Source organism: Podarcis gaigeae, assembly GCF_964106915.1.
Source record: "Podarcis gaigeae genome assembly, chromosome: 8".
NCBI classification, from domain to species: Eukaryota; Metazoa; Chordata; class Lepidosauria; order Squamata; family Lacertidae; genus Podarcis; species Podarcis gaigeae.
The window spans coordinates 44,562,778-44,586,138 of NC_139684.1; the positions used below are offsets into that span (position 1 = coordinate 44,562,778).

Sequence of the window (23,361 nt, forward strand, 5' to 3'; positions counted from 1 at the left end):
TGCAGGACATTCCTGCAGCAAACTCTCAGGGAGGTGTGAAAAGCTGGGGCCAAAGCAGCCTTATACCATGCAACAGCCCCAGAATCTCTTTTTAGTATCAGAGAACTGAATTCTGGAACATGTGAAGCAATGCTGAATAACTGTCAAGAAAGCACAGCCTGGGCTTGTAGTGTTAGGATCAAGCACCGGGGTTTAAGATCCTTCAGTTCTTTTGAGTTCACATCCTTATTCAGTCATTGCATGATGAAAACTGAAGGACACCTGTAGATAAAATTTTCAAGAGACTAGTATAGTTACTTTTGCATTGACATTCAGACTTCGTTGCGCAAAGCAAGCATATAAACTGGAATCCCAAGAACAGAACGAGTTCCACGCTCCCTGACACTAGCTGTTCCTATTCTGGGTTGTAGCATAGCTTCAACTAGTTGTTCCCTTCTTGTGATTGCTTTTGGTTTTTTTATTGTGGTTTTGCATGTTTATCCTCTCTTGAGAATCTCTCTCTCTCTGTGGTTATCTAATTCAAGAAAGGCCAAAGATCTCATTCTCCACCTAATTTGGCTTTCAAGCTGTTACATTTTTTTTAAAGTGGTTTGTAAATGAGGCAGGCTAGGAGGATGATTCATATCCATTCAATTCAGAACCATTAATTAGAAAGTATATTACAATGATTTTCATTTCATCACCATCAGAATAAGGCACAAAACACTGAACAAAGTAGTCAAATGCATTTCTTAACACAATGTGTCCCAATTATATACCTTTATTCCCAAATGTACAATATTTACAATTTAGAAATGTAAATATATTAAGTATACACATTTAATCATATTTTCTCTTCAGCTTTGCAAACCAGAGCACTAACATTCTAGCTTAACACCACCAGTATAAGCAACAACATTTTAAAATAGCAATTTACATAAAATATATTTCCCGTTGCAACAGGCACATTAGCAGTATTGCAATTAAGTTGATAAATATTGATTTCTACACTTGAATTGTTGTTCTTTGCTACATAATGTTGTTGAAAATATAACCTTTTCTCCTAGTTGATTTTAAGTAACAATGGATTCCGAGAGCAGAATATACTGGAAACGTTTCTTGTGAGTATTGTCCAACTCCTGTTCCCTGCAGAATTGGAGTTCTGCAGCTTAGTGTCACCATCTGAACCAGTTGTGACTAACAAGGAAAGCAACTGTAACGCTGTAATGCATAGCTCAATAAATACATTGAGCCAATATGCAGCAGGTGTGAAGAAAAGGTGAACTGAATTCTACGCTAGGAATCATTAGGAAAGGGATTCAGTGGTGGACCTTGGGGTCACAAATTTCAGTGGCACCCTGTGCAAGGCCAAAATTTGTCCCCTGCCTCTCATGCTCCATTCTAAATAATAGTTGTGGTGCCCTCTAGGCTCTGCACCCAGTGCGACTGAACCAGTCACGTTCCTCTAAACCTGCCTCTGAGGGACTGAAAATAAAACTGCCATTATCTCAATACCTTTATAAAGATCTATGTACTTAAAATTCAATGTACAATTTTGGTCACTGCATCTCAAAAAAGATATTGTAGAATAGAAAAAAGGATACAGAAAAAGACAACCAAAATCATCAGGGGTCTGGAACTTCTTTCTTTATGAGGACTGTGTACACACCATACATTTAAAGAACATATAAAGTGCATGGCTTCCCCCAAGGAATCCAGGAAACTGTAGTCAAAACAAAAAAAATTCCTTCCAGTAGCACCTTAAAGACCAACTAAGTCAGTTCTTGGTATGAGCTTTCGTGTGCATGCACACTTCTTCAGATACACTGAAACAGAAGTTTCCAGACCCTTCTATATAGTGAGAAGGTGGGGAGGGGCATTACTCAGAAGGGTGGTGGGAATGGGTGATTGGCAGATAGCTGTGATGAGCCTGTTGACGACTCTTAACGACTGCAATAGGTCTTACAGGAAAAAGCAAGGGGTGAAAAATGGCTTTGTCATGTATAATGAGATAAGAATCCAAGGTCTTTGTTCAGACCAGGTTTCTCCATGGTTTTAAGTTTGGTGATAAGTTGTAATTCAGCAGCTTCTCTTTCCAGTCTATTTCTGAAATTCCTTTGTAGTAAAACAGCTACTTTGAGATCTTGTATAGAATGTCCTGGGAGATTGAAGTGTTCTCCTACTGGTTTCTCTGTCTTGTGATTCCTGATGTCCGATTTATGTCCGTTTATTCTTTGGCGTAAGGTCTGGCCTGCTTGTCCAATATAGAGAGCTGAAGGACACTGTTGGCATTTGATGGCATACACAATGTTAGACGATGAGCAATTAAATAGTCCCGAGATGGTATGTGTGATGTTGTTGGGGTCTGGAAGGGTCTGGAAACTTCTGTTTCAGTGTATCTGAAGAAGTGTGCATGCACACGAAAGCTCATACCAAGAACTGACTTAGTTGGTCTTTAAGGTGCTACTGGAAGGAATTTTTTTTTGTTTTGACTATGGCAGACCAACACGGCTACCTATCTGTAACAGGAAACTGTAGTTTGTCAAGGGTGCTAGGAACTGAAGCTCTGTAAGGGGATCTTTGGGGAAAGTCTGGTGCTTTAAATGTATGATGTGTATACAGCTGAGGAAAGGTTACGGCATCTGGTGCTTTTAGTTTAGGAAGAAAAGGTGAATGAGGCCATGACAGAGGTGCGTTAAAAGTATGAACAGTATAGAGAAAGTGGAGTTTTTCTCCTCTCATAATATTAGAACCTTATGTCACCCAATGAAGCTGAATGTTGGAAGATTTGAGACCGACAAAAGAAAGTACTTCCCATAGGACATAGTTAAACTCTGGGATTCACTGCCACAAGATGCAACAATGAGCATCAACTTAAGGCAGCTTTTAAAAGAATTGAACAGGTTCATGAATGACAAGGCTATCAATGGTTACTGGTTATAATGGCTGTATATTATCTCCAGTATCAGACATAGCATGGCTCTGAATACCAGGCACAACACAAGAGATGGCAATTGCACTCTTCTTGTTTGCAAACTTCTCAGAAGTACCTGGTTGGACCCTGTTTGTGTTAGATGGGCCTTTGGTTTGATGCAGCAGGGCTGCTCTTATTTTCTTATGCTATATCTGCTTGCATTACTAAATATTTAGGTGTATACAACACAAAAATGACGTCCTTGCATAGAATTTATACTGTGCAATAAAGACACTACAGTATACAGAAATGGAGAAAAGATCATGAACAGACCAAGAAAAGCAGTAAATGAGGTGGGGAAGAGCAAGACAACAGAGGTGAAAAGTCCATAGCTAAGTGTTACAGTATATGCTTTGCTTGTGTAAGTTTTTGGGTTCAATCCCCAGCATCTCTTCTGTTAAAAGTGCTCTCAAAAGAGGGCTGGGAAAAACCCTAGAAAACCACTGATGGAGCAGACAACACTGAGCAACGTAGACCAGCTTATGTTTTTTGAAATTGTTTGGTAAAATTAGTTTTGAGGAAGGCTTTAAGAGACAGGAAGTAGGCTTGTCAAACAAGGAGGTCACTGGCCTGGTTAACACATAACACTAAGCTACAATTAGTTTAAGCCATGGTTTGTTGCACAAACTGCAAGTTTACAATGGTTTGTCCCACACATGATCAAAGAAACTGTGGTTTGTTTCTCCAATGTTGCTCTTGCCTTGTGCCTTTGTAGTTTGACCAGCATTTGGGGGGGTGTATGGTGGTCAAACAAACCATAGTTAAGGCTGCTGTGTAATGGCAAGCCATAGTTAAAACAAAGCAAGGTTCATAAGCCAACAATAAAGCATGGTTTAAGATTGTAGTTTGTTGGTAATAGAAACACCAGTTAAGCCGCTGGCCAGGATTAACACATGCTAAGCCATGTTTTAATAACTCTAGCTTAATAAACCATGGTGTAGCATTAGGTGTGAATCAAGACATTGTTTTATACTATTGATAGGTGATAGCATGACAGAAGTCACAGAAACAGGAGCACAAGAAGGACAGGGGCTTGATCACAGAGGAGCTATTACAGAACAGATGGAGCAAGCAAGGAAATTTAATGGGTAGGATATTGTCAGTGACAGAGTTATGGGCAAGTGAAAAAGAAATAACAGGCATGAATCAAATAACAGGCAAAGGACTTCAGGTGGGACCGGACATGATCCAAATTGATGGAACAGAAACATACATTTATTTAGCAGAGGTGCTTTGAACTGATTCAATGGGTCAGATACACCAGGAGGGTAAGCCAGCTAGGAATTGTGTTTAGATCAGAAACAAAAACAAAAACATGGAATGAAGTGTCATACTGACACTTGGGAAAGTCACATGCTCCTGAAAAGTAACAGCAGCCTGAGGAAATTCAGAAGTTCCCTCAGAAGCACAGTAGTTAATGGCAATCAACTGTATTGCTGCAGCTACAGAAAGAGTAGAATGTGCAGCCAACTGCATAATGTGCATATTTGTTAAACACTTTCTGAATATTAATTTTCACACTCTAAATTACAGCAGGCATACAGCAGTTATAAATACATGCTAAGTCTGTTTTTACACGAAAAACCCACAAATGTGGTCTCTTAAACAGTAATTGCCAGTTAACAAGTACAGTTCAACACAATCTTCGTAAACATTTTTTTAAAGGTTAATGTGTTTAAATAACACACACCATTTCTTTTGAAGCTGACATGAAAGAGCCTCATTTGTAGCAATCTTACTTATGCACAATTGACTAAAATGATAAGAAAACCCTTCTACTCAGGTATTAGAGATTGTACTTGAAGCTAGAATCTGCATCTACTAAAAGGATATTACTTTTAGTTAGTTTTAGTTTAGATAAGACCTTACCTTACCAACTGCTCACTTGAAATCCAATTCATAGTTAACAATTGCATCCTTCATTCAAAACCAACAGATAAAGGCACATTTAATACACTTCAACATCACATTTGATGGAGATCTTACACAATATTCAGGTCCGTTGCTAAGTAATGCCTAGACATGCATTCAGATCCAGCAATATTTTATGATTTAAGTCCTGTCTGTGTGCAAAACCAGGCACAGTAGTTTGGTTTTAAAGTGCTGGCAGAAAAAGCAAACTTTTGAATTATAATATACTTTTTAGAAATTGATTCCAAAATAAAAAGTGTTAAAATTCTACAGAACTGAATACATGTTGTGAATACCACCCACTTCCTTCCTTCCTAGTTCCCCTCTTACTCACTTTCTTCTGCTTTCAGTTAAGGCATTCCTGCAAGCCACAAGTTATATCACTTGGAAAGAGACAAAACTTATTTCTAATCCACATAAAAACTAAGTCATGAATTGTAGCTCATACCATTCACCCAACCTGCCCACATTTCTTTGTACATAGAATGACATTTAAGATTTTAATTCCTTGGGCTTTACTCCTGAAATTTGTACTGTCAGATGTGGCCTCCAAACAAGTCCCAATTTTGACTCACAGAGTGGAAAATTCCACCTGTGTGATTGTTCATTGCCTAGTACAAAGCCATTGTATTCTTTAAGCGATAGACTGAAATGTATTAAATGTGCCTTTATCTGATGGTTTTGAAAGAAGGATGCAATTCTTAACTATGAATTGGATTTCAAGTGAGCAGTTGGTAAGGTAAGGTCTTATCTGAAAGCAGGATTCAAACTATACAGAACTCTAAATAAAGGCTCTTTAGGAAGCATTCTTCACAAAGATTCAATACGCATAAAACAATGAGCACTGTAAGCAGATTCGAGACTGCATTTCCATATAGCCTACAAACAAAACTTCAGCCATCTTTTCTTAAAACAAAAACAAAAAATATCATTGTATAATTTTTAAGCTATTAAAAGAATACGTTCCCCAACGAGCCAAAAATAGTTAGCTTCCACTGGTAATGATTTATTTCAAAAGATGTGAGTCGCACTGATAGCAGATCCAGATGCCCAGACACGTTAAAAGGATACTTTCTGAAAACTAGAAGTATTCAGCCATATGCTCTGCAAGGGTGCAACATAACTAAAAGTAGTAATTGCTTCTGAGGTATTTTAAAAAGGACAACATTTCCATAGGCTTGAGAAGTTCTGAGGCACAGATACAATTGGTACTATGGCAGCAGAAGCAGTCAGCAAGAGATCTGAATCCCTGTAGTGCAGTATAAATGCGTTCAAGCAGCAATTAGTCTAGTGCATAAACAATCTCACAGTCAGAATAAGAAGAAAGCAAGTTTTCATATTTTAAGTAGGGCACTGCAGGAAGCTGAGTAGGAGAGCCATTCAAACTGACATTTTATTTTAAATGGCTGCAATGCTTTGTGAAACAAATGTTCCCTACAGGAATAAATGCAAAGGATTTAACATGCTGGTTTGGAAGTGAGTCTCAGTGAAATATTGTTTTCTAATATGTGCCCCTTTTGTTCAGCTACTATGCATTTCAAAAAATCTTGTACCAGAATAGTACCTAGCAGACTTTCCCATGGAAACAATCAGTCCTGGGGGCACACCTAGACCAAGCCCCTCCTCACCTGCCATACAGTATTTGCATTCATGGCTATCCTGCAACTTAGCCTTCAAAGGAAAAGTGCTGTCCACCAATCTAGCTCATTTTTCTAATATTGTTGAGTGTAAGTGCTCTCAGTTTACAGAGAAATTTGCCATAAATTTCAATGGCAATGATATTTGGCCACTTGAGTTGATTAACAAGCAGCATATTTCATGCTCATCCACCTTGGCACAAGGATGCCTTTTCCGCCCAGGATGTCTTACAATCTTTGTTCTACTAAAATAAATAATTTTGCATTGCTTTACCCCAGCTGCCCCCCCCAGGACCCTCCAGATGTTCTGAACTATAATTCACATCAGTCCCATCCACCAGGTCTTTACCAGCTGGGGATGATAGAAGTTGGCAGTCCCAAAATGTCTAGATACTTGGGGGCAGCTGTTTTAATCAAAGCAGGCTATTAGAATTTTCACATGAATTCTTCATTAAAAGAACCACTATAAGACTTCTGAAGACAAGACAGGGGGAGTTTCTGCACAGTGGTATTGCTAGGGATTTAATTTTTTTTTTAAAATATCCCTAGTGGTCCACAGAACATGTACGGTTCATAAAGACAAGTCAATTATTCGTTATCTCTGTAGTAACCTTCAATTATATCTGAATTAAAATATATCACAGTAACCGTGATGTCATCCCTATACAGCCGTGCTACATCATCAGGAAGAGTCAGCATTGCCATGAGCCTCTCTGGATCAATCTCTCCATATTCATTATTGCCAATGGCATTTCGGATGAGGTGGGTAGCCACGTTGTGGTCATAGGAGCGGATGTGCCTGCCCTTCCTCTGAAGAAGGAAGTTTTGCATGTAACCTAGGTTGGCTGGTTTCTTAAAAGCAAGTGGCGTTTTCTGGGCATTGTCTCCAAGCAGATGCGTGGCAACAAGCTTGACCACCTCTTCATTACTCAACATGTCCCACAGCCCATCCGAAGCAATCACTAAAAATTTATCCTGCTTTCTTATTTTGTGGTATGTGACTTCAGGTTCTGCAGTTAAATAAGGAGGTGTATGATAGTTTGGAGGTGCATACTCATAAATGTTTAAAGCCTCCGTGTTGCAACCATTTCCTAGCACACTCTGCTGAAGTTCCTGACTCCACTTAAATCTGACATCTCCGAAAGCTCTGGAGGGCATAAGAACTCCCAGCAACCTGTTGTTCACAATGACAGTGTCCTCTTCAGAGGCCGGGTGTTCACTTTTTAACCTTAAAGCTTCCAATTTGTTGAAGGGATTGTGGTCTTGAGTAAGAGGGAGGGCGGACCACATCCCATCATTATTTTGAACCCCTAGAATTGCTCTACAGTCACCAGTATTTGCAACATGCAAATTAACACTGTCGATGTGAGCCACACATGCTGTTGCACCCGAGAAAGCCACCTGAAGAGCTATGTTCCTTACCAATTCGTTTTCTGTGGGAGCCTGGACTTCCAAAGAGAAATCAGAATCCAGCCTTTTAAATGCATAGATCAGTGCATCCTTCTTAGTATAGCATGGCTCCATGTCCAGGTTCAGCAAGTCTTGCCAATAAACTCTGAGCTGCTCCAAATACATTGGGGCAACCTCATGAAAGAATCTGTCGTTGGGGTGCTTGTGCCACTGCAGAATGGGCAGAACTGGTTTCATGGACTCCATGGCAGACTCGATTTCTTGCAGCGTTTGTTGAGACAGAAGAGAAACAGCAATGTAAAAAAACAGCCTCTCGCTGACCGACTGTGCACAAGCATAGCCTGCATGGCCATCAAAGACTCCAAACATCATCCCTCTGGTCTGCAAACATGTAGCTGCACTTCTACGGTCTTCACTCGGGGCGTTGGCAGCCAAGTGGTTACTCTCAAATTTCAACACTGAGCTCGGGTTCTTCCCATCAAATTCAGGTACTGTATAGGACAACTCATTAGCCCTTAAGATTTCATTTATCTGTGCTGGTGTCAGGTGGAAGGAGAAGTCTTCTTCTTCTGTGGAGGTGTGTCTGAAAGCTTTTCTCACAGTGAAGAAGCTGTCCATGCCACAACCACAACTTGACAGGAAAGAAGAAAAGGAGTCTTTGGCAAGCAAACCCCTCCATGCTACTTTCTTCTGGCTCGAAAAGCACCTGGAATACAAATGTCCTTTTCCATGCAAAGTGGAGATAATGTTTCTTGCCGAGATGATACTCCAGGAGGTCATAGTACTTGACATCTTAAGAACTGGTTCTGCTTTAAAGCAGGACAATCTGAAAAGCCTACAAGTAAAAATAAAGCTATTAATTTTTTTTTTAAAGGCAACAATGCTTCATGTTAACATCCATGCTGTGACTTATACCAAGAGACCACTGAGAATAAATAAATAAATAATTTGTTTTGTAACTTAATCATAAATTTATAAATAATTTGTGCATTTTATAAATTTAGAATTTAGTAGCAAGTTAAGCAGATTCTGAAACTGTCAACTTTAGATGTTGGTGGAATGCACCCTGGCATGCTAATGTTAAAAGCACATTAACTTAGAAATAACCCTACATTTTCAAATGCCAACACACTCAGGATTATTTTCAGTGTTTATTTCTAAGGGATAGGCTACATGCCAAAAATATATTCCGCATTGTCCAACCCTTTGCAGAGTTGTTTCATATCCGAAATATGCTATCTTCCAATCTGAATCTACTCTCACTGGCTATGAATGAACTGAAGTACATTCAAGTTGAGAGGACTTGTACTGAACTAACCCCAGACATGACACCTATTTTGTAATACCTCGTGTAATTATTGTGCATGTTTAGTAGGCCTCACCTCTGCAGGCTTGCCACCAACACGAGGACAACATGAGAGCAGAGGATGTGAAACCAGACATGGGCCCAGGACATGGATGCTCTGGGAGGAGCTACTCAAGATGCTCCCACTCCTATGCTGAGTAGTGTAGAAGCTCAATAAGTAAGGGCCATAGCTCCATGATATTGCACATAGGCGCCGACTCCATGGGGCCTGAGGGGGCCCGAGCCCCCTCAAAAATTCGTTTGGGGGGGCTCTGCCCCCCAATAATTTAAGAAAATTGTTAGTTATATTATGCTTTGTAAAATCACAAAATTATGTTGGTATTTTTATTTTCCTTGTTTGACAATAGTTACCTTTTAAAATACATTCAGTAATGAGTTAAAACAAAGCCACTCCCGATCTAGAGAGGGGGTGGGGTTGCGGGCTCTCGACCCATCAACAATCTCGCGGGGCTGGCGTCAGCCCCGCGAGAAGCAGGGATTCCCCCTAGCTCATTAATATTCACCGCCCACGGCGGCAGCCAATCGGCTGCCGCAAAGGGCGGGCCCTCACAGGTTCACTTAAGGTCGGGGCAGCCCGGGGTTTGCCCCTTTCGTTCCCCCAGCAGCAGCGGTTTGGAGGTCTTGGGCCCCCCCAATATTTTTTATAAGTCGGTATGGGCCCCCGCCCCCCCAATATTTTTTATAAGTCGGCGCCCCTGATATTGCACCTCCTTCTGCTTAATCCTACTGCTAGCATGAAATATGCAAAATAACTAAGCAAAGAAATGCCTTCTATTGCACTAGCTTCTCTCTACCTGGAATCCTATGCACACCCACTTGAGACTAAGTAAAGTCTCACTAAAAACAATGGGGCATTTTTCAGAGTCAATATGTTTGAGGTCACTCTGTCAGCATAAGCAGGTATGGAAGTTTTGGAAACAATCATGAGTTAGTCTAATGAAAGTATATGCTCAATCTGCATAGTATAAAAGCATTGTCTTGAGTTTATAAGCCTTGGAATAGCACCTGCTTACAGAGCCCACTGATTGTTTCTACCTCTTTCAAGGGGGCAAGGAGTGGTGTCAAGGGGGTTTGCTTAGCTTATTGGTGGAAAAGAATGCCAGTAGCCCTGGAAACTATCACTCAAACTGGCTTTCTTCAGGAACAGAGCTGTTAAGGTTGCTCTAATCTTAGTTTTCCGTTACACTCTGTTCGACTCCTTTGACCAACATGCACCACCGCTGACACAACTCAAATTGCTACTGGTCATTGCTCACCATTGCAAAACTGTCTGGCACGTTAAACACCTCTTGGTTTAGAGAATGAATGCAAACTTCTCTTTCTAGGTAAGCAGACAAAACTCTGAGCTTTACTGGCTTAACAGGCAGCTACATTGAAACTATTAAAATGTTGTTCTGTTAATTTTTTTATTTTGTACTTAATATATCTAGTATCTGGTTTTGCTTTATGAATCTAGAATGCAACTGTAGTTACATGTCTGGCTGTACATACAACAGAAGCGTCAGAAACTGACTTGTAATTTCCCTCCCCTCCCTGCGCTCTCTCTCTCTCTTGGAAAAAAAAATCAAATACGGTTTTTATTGTCCTTCCAGGCCTAAGAGTTGAAGCAAGCCTACATAGCTTATGACACATTGTTATTATTAATAATTACCTTCCCTTCACCCTAAGGCCCCAAAACAGGTTACAACATTAAAACACAGTATCAAAAATAGTTTAAAGCAACTTACAATCACCAAAATAAAATGGTTCCTAAAAATATACACCTCAAGTGTCAAAAGTCAGGGTAAAGAGGTGTGTATTCAACAGTCACTGGAAGCTGTACAGTTGAGGTACCAGACACACCTCTGCCAAACACATCACACCAAACTCAGTCCACTAACTACATATGAAGGACAACGTAAGGTGCCTGGTGACTCCGTGTTTATATTATCATGTATTCACACACACAAAAAAGGTTTCATTAAACTTCTGGTGATCACCATACACAGTTGTTGAAGCGGAGTTTGGCTTTGCAGGCTACAAATGTGCATGCTTAAGGTGGTGATTTTGTTTGGGATCCTATTGCTTGTAAAACGGTAGTTTCAGGACAGAAAACTTCTACATGTATGATTTAAATTTTTTTTTTCCAGATATGCACTTACAATCGGGAGACTGTCCTATCCTGGGTAACAGCTGGGCATTTCCCAAGAATGGTCTTTTTTAAGGAACTGTGAAATAAAGAAGACAATCAATATATATCTATCAACATAATCAGAATCGGAACATCAAATCCTGCACTCCCTTTACCAATCACATTTTTCTCTTTAATTACTTCCAAGTAATTTATTAACTAAGCACAGGAAGGTATACCGCCCCTGAACTATTACATGTGTCAGATAAATGCCTCATTAACAGCTCATGATATATTGCATTTGTGAATGTATAACACAAGGTTCCTTTGACCGGGCTGGATGTAACATGAGGCAGTGATCATTCTGTAGGAAGCAGGATTGCCAGCTTTGACCTACAAATCATGTGTATTACCGCACCGGGCTCCCGAGGGTTGCGCAGAGCAGAACGGGACCCGTTCTGGGGGCTGGGGTCGGGGGAAGCTCGGGTTTCCACCGCCCCAACCCCACACCTGTGTGGGGGGGAAATAAAAAATATTTCCTTTATTTCCCCCCCCCCCAAAAAAAATCTAGGTGCATCCTATGGGCCGGAGCGTCAAATAGGGCGAAAAATACGGTACTTTGGTTTCTCTAGTATGGCAGGGCAGCATGCTGTGGGACTGATGGGACTCCTGACACTATCTATCTATCTATCTATCTATCTATCTATCTATCTATATCTATCTATCTATCTATCTATCTATCTATCTGTCTATCATCTATCTATCTGTCATCTATCTGTCATCTATCTATCTAATCTATCTATCTATCTATCTATCTATCTATCTATCTATCAGATCCACCTAATTATTCTGATTGTAAATTGTCTGATAATGCCCCAAGACCTTATGGTGAAGAAAGGTAAGAAATCCATTAAGTGTGTGTGTACACACACACACACACACACACACACACCCCTTCTGCAGGTAAGAGAGAAGGAAAGGTGCACTAATAAAGAAGACACTCAATGCTCAGAGTTGTTAAAATAAACTGGCACCATCTCCAGTTCTGATGGCAAGGCTGATGATTTTAAAGAGTCACAGAGCAGAGCCAGCGCCCCCATCTCTTTTCAAACATTTAAGCCAAAATTTGGGTGTGCTAGTTTAACCTTCACACTGCCAATAATGACTGGCCTACCCACTACAGTGGTACCTCAGGTTACATACGCTTCAGGTTACAGACTCTGCTAAATCAGAAATAGTACCTCAGGTTAAGAACTTTGCTTCAGGATGAGAACAGAAACTGTGTTCTGGTGGCGCGGCGGCAGCGGGAGGCCCCATTAGCTAAAGTGGTGCTTCAGGTTAAGAACAGTTTCAGGTTAAGAACGGACCTCTGGAACAAATTAAGTACTTAACCCGTGGTACCACTGTACTTTGGTTGAAGGCAGGAGTTGTGAACTTCCCTTTTCACAAGAACAATTGCTTGACTTTCCTCCTGTGTATCTTCAAGATGTGTGGTGTTTTGTTTCTTTGTTTTACTATTTTCCTCTCCCCACTTCCTTATTCCTTCTGTCACTTTCCCTTTCTCCCACCTACAATCAATATGGTTTCCTTCTGTTTATATAACCAAAGAGAATGGAGATACAAAACATCTGGCATTTATTTACCTTGTTAATAATACATGTCCCAGCTATATTTCTGAACATAGGTAACGTCCTGCTTCTAAACCTGCTGAAAATCAAAATAAATAAGGAGATTAAAAAAGAAGGATGCAAAATAAACTGCTTTCAGAACACAAGCTCTTATTTCCTCCAACAGCAAACTTGGTGGTCCAGTGCCAATTAGTGTATCAGTTGAACGGAGCTACCTACAGCTTAGGATTTCTGCACTGGCATTCAACTCCCCAGGTATGCATAAAAATATTACTTTCTAACAAGGGGGAGGAGAGCAAGACAGATTATTTTTATTTCACTTATGAGGCATCCCAAAGTGATAAGTATATATAAAACAGTTACATATATAAAAACAGTTTAAACTATATATATATATATATATATATATATATATATATATATATACACACACACACAAAAAAAAAAAAACACCACGAAAATATATATAAACAACTTAAAGCGACAACAGCACATAAAGAAAATCAATTCAAATCAGAGACAGATACCATCTGGGATAAATATTTCTGAAAGCTTGCTGGGGAAAGAAGTTCAAAGATTGAAAATATTTAAAAGCTTTCCTGTAAGAATGTTAGAAGATAAAAGTTTTGACAATGAAAATGTGAGAGGAGTAGACTACTAAACCCATGGAGAGACCAGTTTTGTTTAATGAAGGCAATAGGGGTGGAAGCAGAAATTGGCCTTAGAGGCCAATTCTACCCCCTAACCCAATCCTTCAACAACAGAAAAGGAACCATCCGAAACAGCATAAAGAAAGAGATAATCCAATTTCCCCTGCTGCACTGTTCAGAATGGGGCTTAATTGCACAGTCACCTCTGAAACTTCACTGCTCTGTAGAGCTACAGTGCTCAGTTTCAGAGCTCATGGCGCAGTGGGAGGGGGGCAGTCTGACAACCACCTATGCTATGCTACCATCAACCTTCCCTGATCTGTCTCTCTCCACCCCCAACAAGGGGAGAAGGGAAGCTTAGCACACTGTAAATCCTCATGGATTCTCAATGAATCAAATACCCTCAATGCTAATTCTCCAAAAATGAACAGCATTTTAGATTTCAATCCTATCCACACTTACCATTGAATTTAATAAGGCTTACTTCTGCATAAACATTAATGGGATTATGCTGCAAATTTATTTAATATCAAGACCAGTTACAGCAACATTGCATGTTGCCAGAATACTGTTGTTATCACCATAAACTTCACATTGTTTGCATAATAGATCAGCCAAGGTAATATTACATTGGAACTTGATCAAAGTGGTTCTCTTCTTGGTTGCAGTTTAGCTGCAATGGCGTCTGTTTACTTTTTCCTCATGTTGCCAAAGAGCTATCAGCAAGTTCAACAAAGTAAAAAAAAATTCCAACAAAAGATTTTAAAAAAAAAGAAAATTAAGGAGGAACAAATTAAGCAAGGACAGAGCAGCCATTCCTCCATGACAAGATTACACACTTGCAGCACAATCCTAATTGTGCCTACTCAAAATAAAGTCCTATTGAATCCAGTTGGGTTTTCTCCCAGGTTAGGATAGCAGCTTTTTATATTCACATTTATACTAATCCACACAAATAAAACACAGACATTGTCCCTCCATTAAGATTAAAGCCTGTAAGCAGAATAAATGGACATTTCCTAAATCCACTGTTAAGCAGGCCGGAGTTGGGAGAAGTACAGCAACAGTATAAACCTACCTCTTTGAATTTCTAAACTGTAGAAGATCACCCCAAAACTTTGGCTCCTGATTATTTCGGTATTTCTCTTCGCTTCTTTGCCAGGGACTATGCTTTTAGTAAAATTAAAAGGGGGAAAATCAAATGTTAAGAGAGCTCCTAAGAATACGGCTTGACATTCTAGAAAAATTTGAGAAGTTTTGGAATCGAGTTGCCAGCTTTCAAAACGGTTCCTTTTACAGTCGTTTGATCTACGGCAGCAATTAACAGGTGGCAAGGTTAGAAAATCTGATCCTGAAATGTATCACAGGTAAGAACTTCAAATAAACAGCGTTTCGTTTTACCTGCTGACTTCTTACACATCAGTGAAACCTCTGAGAGAGACAAGACCGAGCCGCGCCGATAGATTTCATTTTGCTTTGGTTCCCTCCCCCCGCCCCCTCTCCGGGCCACTGGGCAGCTCTCCGCTACACGGAGAACAAGTTGGACAATTCAGCCCGTAACACACTAAAGACAAGCTGACGACTTTAGGGAGGACCAGCTCGGCTCCTCCCCCAGAACGCTCAGCGATTGGCTGCAAAGAGGGGCGTGAGGCGACGATGGCGGAGCCAAGTGGCGCGTGTGAGGCGCGGACCGTCCCCGCCCAGCCATGCTGGTCTGCTGGAAAAAGGGGCGCGCGGGCGCAAGAAGTGCACGGCGCGGGAACCTGCTCCCTGAATGCCTTTGGAATGTGAACGTGTGAAGTTAAGGAACAGGTCCTATTGGCTTCAGCGTCCACCGGATCGCAGCCTTTAAAACATGTGCAGTTTCCCCTTCCTTCCACGGCTGGGGCGAGCGAGTCCTAGGCACGCTTACTCGGGAGTAAACCCCGCTAGCTTTTGTGAGGTTTGTGCGCTGGCACCGGTTGTAAGCCTATGCTCAACGGGGCTTCCTTTTGAGTAGACAAACTGCGTTGTTACCGGCCCTGCACAAGCCTGGCCATTTCTACTTCTCCTCGGAAGGGAGCCCCCTTGAAGGGTGTGGCTGTGGCCGTAGGCTTATTATACCTAAGACTCCGGGCTTGTCTCCTACCACCCGACGCCCGTCTGCTCCCAAGTAAGCCCCAGCGACCTTCCTCAACGGAGCTTCCTTGCAGCAGGAAAGCGTGCAGGCTCGGCCCCTCCTCCTCCCGCAGCCAAACCCAGCTCGTCTCCTTCCTCGGCTCCCGCAGGACACCAAGCACCCCCTTACCCGCTTGGCTTGGCAGAGGCAGGGATCGGGGCCGCCGCCGTTCATGCCAGTTGCCCCATCAGTCCACGGTCGCCTCACGCCTTCCCCGCCCGCCCCCCAGTCCGTCGCCGCGCCTTGTTCGCCTGCTTGACGCGAGGTGATCCGCCGCCCGGCGTCTGCAGCGCGGCCAGGTTCTCCTCTCTGCCTTGACGCTGCTGCCTCCGCGTCCTCGGCTCACCTCGGCCTTGAGCGACTCTTCCCCAGGTGCTTGGTGTCCGCCCAGCTTCCCTCCCATGGCTGTGAAGGATACGGGTCACCAGCGACCTGTTGCCTGCTTCGCGCCAGGCCTGGGGTGTGCGTTATAGCGCATGTTCTGTTCCGCCTTGCCATAGAAAGGCCTGCTTTTCTCTCTTAAGAGGCTTAATGGTAACATTAGGACTCGGGAGCAAAGAGATGGGCAAGGAAAGTTGTGCTTAGGACGGTGGCCGCCTTAATTCCCATTAGGGGGACCCTAATGGTACTTTTCTTGACATGTCTCAGCTATCCAAACCAGACCCCATTAGGCTACTAAACCTCTGGTGGCTCTGGTCTGCCCTCCCCTTGTCAGAGGTGCTGGAAAATGCTGAAGTCAGAGCCGTTGAGCCCAGGACCTGCTTGCTGGTGGGCTTCCCAGGGAGGCCTCTAGGTAGCCATTGTGATAACAGGATGCTGAACTAGATGTGTGACTGGCCAGAGCCAATAGGCTCCTCTTCTGTTGTGTACAATAAAAAGAAAATGCAATAAAAGCTAAACACTAAATGGTTAAACAAAAACCCCAAAAGACAGTGGCTAAAAATCAAACATCAAATCTGAAGAAGTGTGCATGCACATGAAAGCCTATACCAAGAACAAACTTAGTGGGTCTCTAAAGTGGTACTGGACATTAAAATTATATATATATATATATATATATGCAGGTTTTGGTGTCCTCGGGTGTCTTCCCGTGTAAAAGTTGGGGTGTCTAGGCGACGTTTCGACGAGGTCTCACTCGTCATCTTCAGGCTGGTGCTTTCGGCTTCTTGTTACTGGAACAGAGCGGGATCTCAATGTTTGAGTTCCTATAAATACTGTAGAGGGGGTGTGGTGTCTAGCCTCCAATGTTCTGGGCAGAGAGGAAGTTCCCAGGCTAGTGTGCCTTTTCTTCTTTTGTTCCTTAATTACTTGAGAGATACCTTGAGTGATTTCTTGAGTGATATCCTGAGTACCACTTAGGTGGGTCATTAGGTGTGGATTAGTTGCTAAAGTCTTTGTGTCTTGACCTCTTGAACTTTGTGAAGAGTTTTCCTGAGAAGATGGCTGTATTGCACTTAGTTGTGCTTTGGCTTGGCTTCGTGTATAGGGGTTTCAACCAAAGGTTTCAACTTTGCAGTCGCCCCGAGACGCATCCCCACGGAAAACATCATATGCGGAGTCGAAGCTAGCCTAACCAAATTCAACCCGGATGAAGCCAATAAAATCAGACTTGAAGTCACCAACATCCTCTGCTCCAGCAAACCACCCAGAAGCAATTTACACAAAGAAGAACAGAAAGCACTCACCAACCTGAGGAAAGACAACAACATAATCATTCTCCCAGCAGACAAAGGTAATGCCACAGTGGTGATGAACACATCGGACTACCAAGCAAAACTATCAAAGCTACTCCAAGATCCTGCCTACAAACCTATAAAAACAGATCCCACCACCTATCTGGAAAAAACCACCAAATCCAAAATAAAAGCCTCTCCTATCAGTGAAGAAATCCAGCTAAGAATCATCCCCAGAGAAAAATCATCCAGATGCCCCAAACTCTACGGCCTCCCCAAGATACACAAAGAAGGAACACCACTCAGACCAATAGTCAGCTCCATAGGCTCACCTCTACAAAATCTCGCTAAATTTCTCGCCAAGCAACTTCAGCCCTATGCAGAATCCATCTCTTCACACGTACCAAACTCCTTCCAGTTCATAGAAACAATAAAGAAGCAAAACCTACATCCTAATGACCTACTTGTGAGCTTCGATGTTGTATCTCTCTTCACACAAGTGCCCATTAATGAAGCCTTGACAGCTATTCAAAACAAATACAATCCCCCCGAATACATCTTGGACCTGACCAACCACTGCCTAACCAACACGTACTTCATCCACAATGGACAAAGATACAAACAGATAGAAGGAGCACCTATGGGATCACCCCTCTCACCGGTCATCGCAAACCTGTACATGGAACACTTTGAAACCAATGCTTTAGACAAGTCAGAACACAAACCCAAACTTTGGCTCAGATATGTTGACGACACCTTTGTAATTTGGCCACACGGGAAGGAAAAACTGGATAGCTTCCTCACACATCTCAACAACTTACACCCCAAAATACAATTCACTATGGAAATAGAAGCCAACAACCAACTTCCCTTCCTTGACGTCCTAATCTACAAAAAACCTGATGGCTCCCTAGGACACACTATCTACCAGAAAAAAACACACACCAACCGCTACTTACATGCACAATCACACCACCACCCTGCACAAATAAACTCCGTAGCCAAGACTCTCATCTCCAGAACCAAACGCCTGGCTGACAAAGACCACTTGACAACTGAGTTACAGAATCTCTCAAATGTGTTAATTGCCAATGGATACCAGCAAAACAGGATTACGAAGCTAATCCAAAAGGAAACACCCCCAAAAAACCAAGACACAGAAGAAAACAATGGCATGGCCCTCCTTCCTTATATCAAGGGCACTACAGATAAAATTAGCAAAATCCTCCATAAACACAATATCAAAACAGCCTTTTGCACCAACCAAAAAATAGCCAATATCCTCAGAAACCCCAAGGATAAAATCCAGTTGGAAAACCAAGGGATCTATGAAATACCCTGCAAAGTCTGCCCAGCCACGTACATTGGACAAACAAACAGACGAATAAATGCACGTATCGCAGAACACAAGAATGCCGTCAAAAAAGAAGAAAAAACTTCCTCTCTTTTCCAACACATGAAAGAAACAGGACACGAAATTAATTTTGCAGATTCCAAATTGCTCTTTAACACGGAACATCACCACAAGAGAATAATCATGGAAGCCATCGAGATAGAGAAACACCCTCACAACATGAACAAGCGTGACGACACATCCCGCTTGCCAGACATCTGGAAATTAGCCCTCCCCACAAAAACTGACACCAGATCCAGAGGCACACAGAACGCCAACACCAATCAACCACACCAGACCCAAACCCAGACCCTCTCCACAGATGAATTACTGACACCATCCAGTAGCCAATCCATGGTGGCACCTCCGGATGCTGCACCCCCCTGCAATCCCTACACAGATCTGGCTGACACAAGCCACAAAACCACAGCTCGCCCCTATACACGAAGCCAAGCCAAAGCACAACTAAGTGCAATACAGCCATCTTCTCAGGAAAACTCTTCACAAAGTTCAAGAGGTCAAGACACAAAGACTTTAGCAACTAATCCACACCTAATGACCCACCTAAGTGGTACTCAGGATATCACTCAAGAAATCACTCAAGGTATCTCTCAAGTAATTAAGGAACAAAAGAAGAAAAGGCACACTAGCCTGGGAACTTCCTCTCTGCCCAGAACATTGGAGGCTAGACACCACACCCCCTCTACAGTATTTATAGGAACTCAAACATTGAGATCCCGCTCTGTTCCAGTAACAAGAAGCCGAAAGCACCAGCCTGAAGATGACGAGTGAGACCTCGTCGAAACGTCGCCTAGACACCCCAACTTTTACACGGGAAGACACCCGAGGACACCAAAACCTGCATTCCTGTACCCGTGAAAATCTACGAAAGCATATATATATATATATATATATATATATATATATATATGAAGATAAATGCATCACCATTAAAAAGCCACAGCACACAGGAAAGTCTTAACCTTAAAGATTGCAGTGTCAAGGCCTCTTTCTGGGTGTTATCTCAAAGGTCACAAAGGAGAGAGTAAACTTTCAAACCCACCAGAGCTTTTTTTTCAGGCTGGATAAGCGATGAGTATTCTGTGGCAGCTTAAAAACTAACCAAGGCAGCGTGATGTGGTTAGAGAAGTTTGGGAGAGGGGGGTTCAAATCCCCACCCAGCCATTGGGCACGTTTCTTTATCTTTGCTTCTGGCCTACCTCACAGGGTTGCTGTAAGGAGATAATGAAGGGAAGAACCACTTACGCACCCCTCAGCTCCTTGAAGGAAGGGTGGGCTTTAAGTGTAATAAATACATAACAAATTTTGCATGGCATTTTTACTTTCTGACACACCATGAAGTATTATCCTCAGAAAGAATGGGTGCTGGTGGTGTGAAGATAAACAGGTCAAATGGACATGAAATTCAAAAGTTCAGTAAAGGCAGGGAGGAAGAAGGGAGAGGAAAAGGATGTTGGTAGTTATGATGGAAAAACCCCAGTCTGAACTCTATTACAGAGACAGTTGCAAATATTGCAAATTGCAACATGGTTTTTTCCATGACATCCAACATTTGTAAATGTCCGTGGTGCCTTTTTGCATAAATTTTAGCATAAAGAAAAGTTTTGGCCTCATGACTTTTTACCCTTTAATGTAACTTAAAGATGTCATCACTAAGCATTGTAGGGTGGGTAAACCTTATATTGATAGTATACTAATCTTTGGTTTACCCTTCTTGCTTATTTGTTTCTGTTTTAACTATAAGCGTGTGCATTTTAATTTTAGTTTTTTAAAAAGAGATATCATTCCAGCATGAAGCTCCTACCCACATATTCTACATCCTCTGTGGGTGTATTCAGTGATGAGTGGCAGTCATACAGTAGCTGCTTAAAAGTGGACAATGTGGTGCAACCATGTGGAAAGGTGCTTTCACTCCTACCCCGCACAACTTGAGTTGCTAAACAATCATCAGGTTTAGGTAGTAAAAGGGCTGGGGCTGCAAATGGTAGTTACTGCACGTAGCCAAGGCTGAAGTTCTTGTGATGAATTTCACAGTATTGGTAATCAGAAGCAAACTTAAGATACTACAGAGTTAAACAGTAACTAACTGTCTACATATATAAAATGTTGGTGGTGACAGTTACCAGTAAGTGTTCAGCTCATTCCTCAAGGACAGGAGCACTTCCTGGCCAAGTCTATTTACTATCTGTAAAGATAAAAGGCAAAAATCATTTGAGAATAGTTTACTTTTTATAATAAAATTATAAAAGCATATAAATCCAGCTGGTAGAATAGCATTGTTCCTGTGCTGTGGTCCTGTTTGCTTCTGGCCTGTGCATTTTATATATTTCTTTAACCTTCTCTTTTATATATTTTTTTAATCTGGAAATTACAATGGATGCTCACGAGCCACATCAAAACTAACTGGGGTCATTCCAACTAAGTTCTACTCAGAGTACACCCATAGAAATGAATTGACCTAAGTTAGTCGTGTGTATTAATTTCAATGGGTCTACTCAGAGTTGCATACAACCAATAATGTATGAGTAACAGATCACCAGATAATAAAATACTGTTGTTGTAATAGCTGCATGTTAGGATCACGCAACTTATGAAGTAGACTCTCATCCACAAAAGCTTATGCCAAACAAAACACTTTGTTGTTATTGCATATTAGGATGTTTAGGTAAGAGGACATTTTCAATGCACTCAGTTTTCTTCCATTTGTCATTTAACAAACCACTTTTGATGTAAGATACAATTACAGTAAAAATTTAATCAGTCAAAACGTGCAAAGTGTTTTTTCTTTCTTTTCATGTGCAGAGAAATTCATTAGTGCTGATGGCAGTCCAGTTTGTGTTTATTTCCAGAAATACTGCTGTGCTGATCCAGCATGAGATCAAGCCACACACAATTATAACACTTTCAATAACACAGCCTAATAACCCCAGTTTCCAAAAGTGATTCGCTCTGTGACAGGCTGGACAGACACCTGCCTGAAACCCTGGATTCCCACTTCTGTTACTGAGGAAGATGGATCAAATGTTCCAGTTGAGTAAGGCAGCTTCCTATATTTATTCCTTTAAAAAGAACAGCATGAGATTGTCGCACGAAGCCACAGCACAGATAGGAACAACTACCTTAAACAACCTTCATTTCTTTTAGAGGTGCATAAGGCAGAAACATACCCGAATATCACTGTAAAATCTCCAGCTCCAATGAAAAGTTCTTCCACACAGTGCCTGCCCATTGACCTGTATCATTCCAATAGCTGTCTGCCCCAAGCAGACAGACAATAGATATGAACGAAGTGTACTGTGTGAAAGTCACCTGGAGGACAGACCAAGTCTAATAAATGCTGGAAGTCTTTTTTACCCACAGATTGATCTCAGATAATGCTGAACGTCTGGTGACTAGCATGAACATGTTGTCCTCTTATCAGCACAGTGGCGTAGTGTGGGGGGTGCAGGGGGGGGCGGCCGCACTGGGCGCAACATCTGGGGGTTAGGGGGCGCAAATCCACAGGTTAGGGGGCACAAATTACTTGCCTTGCCCTGGGTGCTGACAACCCACGCTACACCACTGTATCAGCAAACACTTAATGATGATGTTGTTGTTTATATTTGTTAAAAACTTTTCCACAAAAGTGACTCAAGGCAACTTACATAAAAACCAGTTAAGCATAATTCATAAAGGCCTAAAAAACACATTTGTACAGATAGAAGTCAGGTCCCATCCAGCCTTTCTCAACCTGTGGGTCCCCAGATGTTGTTGAAGTACAACTCCCATCACCCCTAGCTAGCAAGGCCAGAGCTCAGGGATGATGGGAGTTGTAGTCCATCAAAATCTGGGGTCCCACAGGTTGAGAACAGATAGAAGACAGATCCTATCCCTGAAAAAGTAAGGAATGAAAGCCTTGGCAAAGAGAAAGGTCTTTGGTGCCTTTAACAAAAGATGGTGCCAGGTGTGTCTCCCTGGGGAGAGCATTCCACAAGTGGAGGACCACCGCTGAAAACTTTAAGTAACAACAGTTATGATAGCTCATGTAGACACAGCTAATTGTAACCCAGCTCATCCCTTTAAAGTTCTGATCCAGGCACTAAAGTGGCCAGCTGGTCTTTGTCTTCAAAGAAACTTGCCTGACCAGTTCTTCAACCTCCACCAAACTCCGAACAATATGTTGAGGGCGTGCAAAACAGAGAATGGGACATATGTGGTGGCCATGGAGTTATTCAGAAAGATATTGGAAGGTGATTATTAGATTGATGACAAAAATATTGATATATGAAATACTCTTAGATCCTGTATTGATATTGCTGAACTATATGTCATTTATCTTATTAAAACAAAAATAAGGAAATTTCCTATTTATTAAAAGCTACAAGGATGTTATTGGCACAAAACTGGAAAGTTACATTACTCCCTCGCTGGGAAGAATGGCTTAATAATGTTTGGGATTTGGCTATAATGGC

At 41.8% G+C, this 23,361-nt stretch overlaps 1 protein-coding gene across 11 annotated transcripts; it reads right to left on the bottom strand.

Moving 5' to 3' along the window:
• Nucleotides 1–740: 740 nt before the first annotated feature.
• Nucleotides 741–16,134, bottom strand: PDP2 (pyruvate dehydrogenase phosphatase catalytic subunit 2). Of its 11 annotated transcripts, none has more exons than XM_083754621.1 (6): nt 15,953–16,012; nt 14,744–14,835; nt 11,419–11,484; nt 5,861–8,746; nt 2,513–4,830; nt 741–1,702 (listed from the first exon to the last, which is right to left on the bottom strand). In XM_083754621.1, exons 1-4 carry the CDS (start codon nt 15,995–15,997, stop codon nt 7,090–7,092), a joined length of 1,860 nt encoding a protein of 619 aa, XP_083610747.1. In that variant the 5' UTR covers nt 15,998–16,012; the 3' UTR covers nt 741–1,702; nt 2,513–4,830; nt 5,861–7,089. The 11 variants fall into 11 exon arrangements, with proteins under 11 accessions (XP_083610747.1, XP_083610748.1, XP_083610749.1 ...); XM_083754622.1 differs by lacking the exon at nt 15,953–16,012 and adding exons at nt 13,031–13,094; nt 15,067–15,361 and having other exon boundaries at nt 2,513–8,746; XM_083754623.1 differs by lacking the exon at nt 14,744–14,835 and adding an exon at nt 13,031–13,091 and having other exon boundaries at nt 2,513–8,746; nt 15,953–16,111.
• Between the last annotated feature and the right edge of the window lie 7,227 nt (nt 16,135–23,361).

What these genes read in the sequence shown, in the direction of transcription:
- PDP2 (XM_083754621.1), bottom strand. Translation starts at nt 15,997, where the DNA reads ATGAACGGCGGCGGCCCCGATCCCTGCCTCTGCCAAGCCAAGCGG. An exon ending in CAGTTTAGAAATTCAAAGAG is followed by an intron (nt 11,485 to 14,743) that starts GTAGGTTTATAC and finishes TTTATTTCACAG; the next exon opens with TTCCTTAAAAAAGACCATTC. An exon ending in GATAGGACAGTCTCCCGATT is followed by an intron (nt 8,747 to 11,418) that starts GTAAGTGCATAT and finishes TTTTACTTGTAG; the next exon opens with GCTTTTCAGATTGTCCTGCT.